We start from the raw sequence: 6,123 nt of genomic DNA, 5'->3' as shown, positions 1-6,123 counted from the left end.
TGTGCTTAAAAACGACCAATTACGCCCCCATCGACCCAATTTAGATCATTTAGGAGGAGGAGGCAGGCTTTGACCCTGTCTGTCAGTCAGGGCCAACCTGAGAGTGAGGAGAGGGATACAACATCCCGCCGCCCAGCAGATAGGCCAACACCAAGATATTCAATAAAAAATTTGCCCCACAGTGGCCTGACTGAAGCTCAGGGTCTCCAGCTTGCAAATAAATGCAAAGGGTCTAACCACTACAGCACAGGCGCCGGTTTGTTTGTTTCAGTAGAGGTTTTACGGCGCTCGCAACTGCATAAGTCAGGCGCCGGTGAAGTCTCTTTGGAGCCATGTATCTTTCCAACAATAGAGGATATTTACATAAAAGCCACCAGACAATCGTAGCACTCAACAAACTGATCATCCACACACACACAATAATTTTTCACAGTGATGTCAAAGAAGACAACAGGGAAAAACTTTTTTATTTAAAAAAGTAGGGGTTCCTACGCCCCCATCCACACAATCTAAATCATCTAGGAGGTGGGCGGGATTCCTCCAAATTTAACTGTCAATCTATGAAAAGATCGAGCCAAATAGCTGTCCCCGTGGTTTTATGCACCCTACATAATTTAACAAAATTTGATCATTTTTTTGCATAATTTCTGATTATTTTCCTTTATCATTCTTTGTTAAAATTAACAGAATCGCATAATTTCACATTTTTGGGCTCAGTTTGCATAATTTCAGAATTTTTCTTGCATAAAACGAAGGGGACACAATTTATTTATATTATGCCAACTGACTACACAAAAGAAAAAAAGGTTGAAATACTGAACTTTTCAGACCCTGTGGCACCCCTTTAAACCTAACCCTAACTTTTTCAGAGCCACTCACTCATGACGCACAAGTTGTCAGCAATAATTTTCTTTGGTCCACACAGATACACACGTATGATTTATACACACATATAATAACAATTACAAGATGGATCATCCAGTACATACTTGCTTTAAAAGAATCACATGACACACAACACCCAAAGGAGAATTGAAGTTTCAGAAAGCCCTAGAGACCAGTGCTTGCCAATCTGGGCAATATCCCCCACAAGTGGATGGTTTGGTAAATCTGTCCCCGCGGTTTTAAGCACCTCGCATAATTTAGCAAAATTTGATCATTTTTTGCATAATTTCTTTTTATTATTTTCCTTTTATCATTCTTTGTTAAAATTAACAGAATCGCATAATTTCACATTTTTGGGCTCAGTTTGCATAATTTCAGAATTTTTTTAAACATAAAACTGCGGGGACAGGTAATTTTAGTGGGAGGTGGTGGGGATCACTCGCGTAGTGACACAGGCGGTATTCAAAGCCCTGCATGGAAATATATATGCAGATGGGTCACGTGGCATGAAAATGTTAGCCTCTAGTAGTAGTAGTAGGCGGCAAAAGTGGGTGCTGGCTATAAAAAGGTAGACAGGCACTGCCCTTGACCCTCAGCAAGCAAAACAGACTCAGACAAATATTATTAGGAGCACCAACAAATCCTGCCCCCTCAAAAAAATATTTTTTTTAACAAAAAAAAATATTTTTTTAACCAAAAAAAATTCTTTAAAAAAAAAATCCATAACAAAACCAAAAACACACACAGTAATAGAAATAGAAATAATAATAATTTCATTTATTAACACAGCCCATATTCATGCTCTACAGCATGCTCTATGCTCTTTACAACTACAGTGCCGCCCGCTTGAACTGAAATCTGGGGGATCGCTGGATTTTCTTCAGTTTTGAGAGATTGCTCAATCAGTGAAGAAAACCCCCCTCCCCCACGGATTCTATGATATTTCCTCCTACAGACTTACAAAGCCTGCTCTACTCTGGCGCTGACCAGATGACAAGGACGTGTGGTAATTTGAGGGAGGCATTGCGCTGCCAAGAGCGAAATGCTCGCAGCTAAAGAGATTTGAAAACAACAACTACATGATATTTCCTACGCCGTTTTCGTATTTAAACCATGTTCAGTTCAAGTGGACTTCACTGCATTACTACCCCAGCAGACCCTACAACACTCAGAAACATTCTTGACTTCATGACCAAAAAATTGACTGTTTAGAATAAGACCCCGCCGTACATCATTTTGAAAAGTGACATATGACAGAGTCTTACACTGGGCAGTCGAAAAGTTGAAATGACCATGGAGAAACAGAAAAAGCTAGAGGGATGAAGACAAGAATGCCGCGCTGCCAAAGAAGAACGGAAGACCTGCAGGTTCAGTGGATTGGTGGGGAAAAAAGAAACTTCATTAACATAAAATTATAATCAGATTTAGCATCAGGGACGTGTCCCTTCTTCTCTCATTCCCCTTGATCAGATGTCCGTCTTCTACGTGACAACACCGTTTGTACATCCATCTCCGGACTGAGACCACATCATCTAGATGAGTAGACGTTCATTTTTTTATTTGACCACACTGTTTAGGCGTCCATGTTTACCTTGACCACACTGTTTAGGCGTCCATGTTTACCTCGACCACACAGTTTAGGTGTCCATCTCTAAGACGTCCATCTTCATGACCATCCCGTTCAGATATCCATCTTCTGTTTGACATCACCATCATCTAGACGCCTGTCTTTTCCTTGAACACACCATCTAGACATGATCCATTCATTCCCTGACCTCATGGACTTGATGTCCATCTTTTCCATGATCACACTTGTCTAGACATCCATCTCATTCTTGACCACACCATCTAGACGTCCAACTCCTTCCTAATCACCTTGTCTAGAGGAGACATCTATCTCTTCCTTGACCACACCTCTCTAACATCCATCTACTTAACCACACTGTCTAGACGCTCATCTCATCTTTGATCACACCGTGTAGAAATCAAACCCCTCCCTGACGACCGCACCGTCCGAACGTCCATCTCTTCTTCGACCATCCCATTTAACACATCCGTCCTCAACTTGACCACACAGTTTTTAAAACATTTCATAATCAACGTCCATCTTTTCCTCGATCACACCGTCTAGTCAGTCATCCCTCCTTGACCACCACACCACCGCAATTCGACATCCAACTCCTGCCCTGACCCCGCCGTCTAGACGTCCATCTCTTCCTTGATCTTCTGAGAGAAGCAGCAGGAGAAGATGACTCCAAAGATCTGCAGCACGCTCAGCCCCAGGCCCACGCCCCCGATCAGGATCAGATGAAGACGTAGGAACTTTTCCAGCTCCTGGATACAGCCCTGGGGGAGGGGAGGAGAACAACAATGTGGTTTGTTTAATTAGTTTGGGTAAAGAAGAGAGCACATCGACACAATAATGGTCACTTAGTGAAAGGGAAAAACTGTTCCCATGGTTTTATGCACCCCGCATAATTTAGCAAAATTCGACCTTTTTTTTGTGCATAATTTCTGATTATTTTCCTTTATCATTCTTTGTTAAAATTAACAGAATTGCATAATTTCACATTTTTGGGGCATAAAACGACGGGGACAGGAAAAAAGTAAGACAGACAGACAGAAACAACAGAGGGTGGACAGTGTGAAGAAGTAGGAGGACCTACCAGTGGCACCCTCCAACTCAACCGCCCGCTCAATAATGAGGGAATGAGTTGACACGATAAAGAGAGGGGGCAGAGGATGGGGGGGGGGGGGGGTGGAAGGGAGGAGGGGAGGGAGAGAGAGTGGGGAGGAACTTCTCAAGCTCCTGGATACAGCCCTGGATGAGGGGAACAATGAGGGAAACTAAAATTAATTAATTAATTTATTTATTTATCTATTACTGCCCTATGACCTGTTCGCTTTGATGTGTGGTCACTATAATGTGTCCTTGAGCATGACATGATAACCTTAACTAAAAAAAAAAAAAAAAGAAAAAAAAAAGGGGTGCTGCACAATGGTGACCAGAGTTAAATTGCACTGCATTGGTGTAATATTTAATATTTGGTAGTCTTTGTATGTGTATTTGTGCGTATGTATATTTGCCATTGTAACTAAAAACTTCCCCATGGCATAAGTGTTACTTTTCATTTATTCATTCATTTATTTCTATTTATTTATTTATTTATTTACTTATTTATTCCGCGACACCCAAAAGGGTAAAAGCGGCGGATAAAAGTAAAGTACTTATTATTTATTTATTTATTTTGACTACCCTCTGGTTTGTCACATGACCACCCACTCTGACCAGTTGCCACCCTCCGACTGTTGGTCACATGACCTATAGAGTAGCCCTAGCCCACCGGTCACGCGCCATGTCTCTCACCTCTTGGTGTATATTGGAGGGGTGCAGGAGGCTGGCACAGGTGGTGTTGGGCGTGATGCAGCACGAATGGGGCACCAGGTTCAAATCCCCCTCAGGTTTATGGACGGCCCAGTGGGAGAACTCCCAGTCCGTGTAGTAGGTAGCACCGCAGCACTGGAACTGGAAGCACGGAAAGACAAAACGTTCATGTGGGGCAAAAAGATATCACACTCTGGAGTTTCAGACTGACACATCATCAGTACATCACACAGACAGTACAACACGCAGACAGTTTAGTTTTAATAAGAGTTTTTTTTTTACTGCATTTGCAACACAAATAGATCATATAGGCGCCCCAAAGGATTTTACTAGAGAGTAACATACTTTTTTTTTAAAAAGACGGAAGAGGGATCCAGGTAATTGAAGCTTTAGTTTTAGTTTTAGTAGAGGTTTTACGGCACTCGCAACTGCATAAGGTCATATCAGCGCCAGAAGATAAAAGGTGTTACAAGAGAGTAACAAACATAAAAAAGAAGAAGGGGAAGTTAGGACGATAGATGTTTCATAGGAAAGAAGAAGCAAACCACACCAGAGAACCCGCCAACCACCCATGCACAGACAGTATAACAGCACAACACACAGACAACACACCGCACAGACAAACAATACACCAACACAACACACAGACAAACAACACACCACACAGACAGCACATAGACAAACAAAACACCACATCAGTAGCACAGCACACAGACAAACAACACAAGAACATATCACACCAACACATCACACAGACAACACACAACACAAACAACACACCACACAGACAACACACCACACAGACAACACACCACACAGACAACACACCAGCACACAAATAACAACACATCAGTAGCACAGGACACACGTGTAGAGGCCACTCACATCAGCCTGCATGGCGTCCACCGCGCGCGTCACCTCAGAGTCCACCAGGTACTGGGTGGACATTGTCTTGTTGAGATTCCTCGTCAGCTCCTCGTGGATCTGAACAGATAAAAGGTGAACATGTTGTCAGAAGGTGAACAAACTGCCAGAGGGTGAACATATTGTCAGAAGGTGAACATACCGTCAGAAGGTGAACATACTGTCAGAGGGTGAACATACATGTCATCAGAAGGTGAACTAACTGTCAGAAAGTGAACTGTCATTTTAGTTTTAGTACAGGTTTTACGGTGCTCGCAAAACAATAAGGTCATATAAGTGCTGAAGATTAGAAGCGTTACAAGAGAGTAACAAACATAAAACAGAAGGAGGAGGAGAGATCAGGACAATAGATGTTTGATAGGAAAAAAGAGCAAACCACATTTCATCAGAAGATGAACAAACTGCCAGAGGGTGAAGATATTGTCAGAAGATGAACAAACTGCCAGAGGGTGAACAAACTGCCAGAAGGTGAACATATTGTCAGAAGGTGAACATATTCTCAGAAAGTGAACTGTCAGAAGTTGAAAATTCAGTCAGAAGGCGAACATACCATCAGAAGACAAAAATACATTGAGAAAGAGAACATATTGTCTTAAGGTGAACATACAGCCAAAAGGTGAACATACCATCAGATGGTGAAAATATGGTCAGTATGTGAACCCACGGTCAGAAGGGGAACATACAGTCAGAAGGTGAACATACCAACAGAAAACAAACATACAGTAAGGAAATGAACATATTGTCAGAAGGTGAACATACCACCAGAAGGTGAGCATACAGTCAGAAGGTGAACATACCACCAGAAGGTGAGCATACAGTCAGAAGGTGAACATACCACCAGAAGATGAGCATATGGTCAGATGGTGAACATACAGTCAGAAGGTGAACATACCATCAGAAGACAAACATACAGAAAGAAAGTGAACATA

The 6,123-nt window shown here is 42.2% G+C and overlaps 1 protein-coding gene across 1 annotated transcript in view; it reads right to left on the bottom strand.

The window, feature by feature from the left end:
* Positions 1-1,637: 1,637 nt before the first annotated feature.
* The window catches only part of LOC101854292 (CD151 antigen), a gene marked incomplete at its 5' end in the record, with an annotated part of 8,641 nt that continues 4,155 nt past the window's right edge, over positions 1,638-6,123 (bottom strand). The window contains 3 exon segments of the mRNA XM_005110297.3: positions 1,638-3,231; positions 4,253-4,411; positions 5,156-5,254. Of these exon segments, the coding sequence (XP_005110354.2) occupies positions 3,085-3,231; positions 4,253-4,411; positions 5,156-5,254 (405 nt within the window).

This window comes from Aplysia californica, unplaced genomic scaffold (genome assembly GCF_000002075.1).
Source record: "Aplysia californica isolate F4 #8 unplaced genomic scaffold, AplCal3.0 scaffold00872, whole genome shotgun sequence".
NCBI lineage: Eukaryota > Metazoa > Mollusca > Gastropoda > Aplysiida > Aplysiidae > Aplysia > Aplysia californica.
The sequence above is the reverse complement of the archived record's forward strand: the minus strand, read 5'-3'. Positions and strand labels throughout refer to the sequence as shown.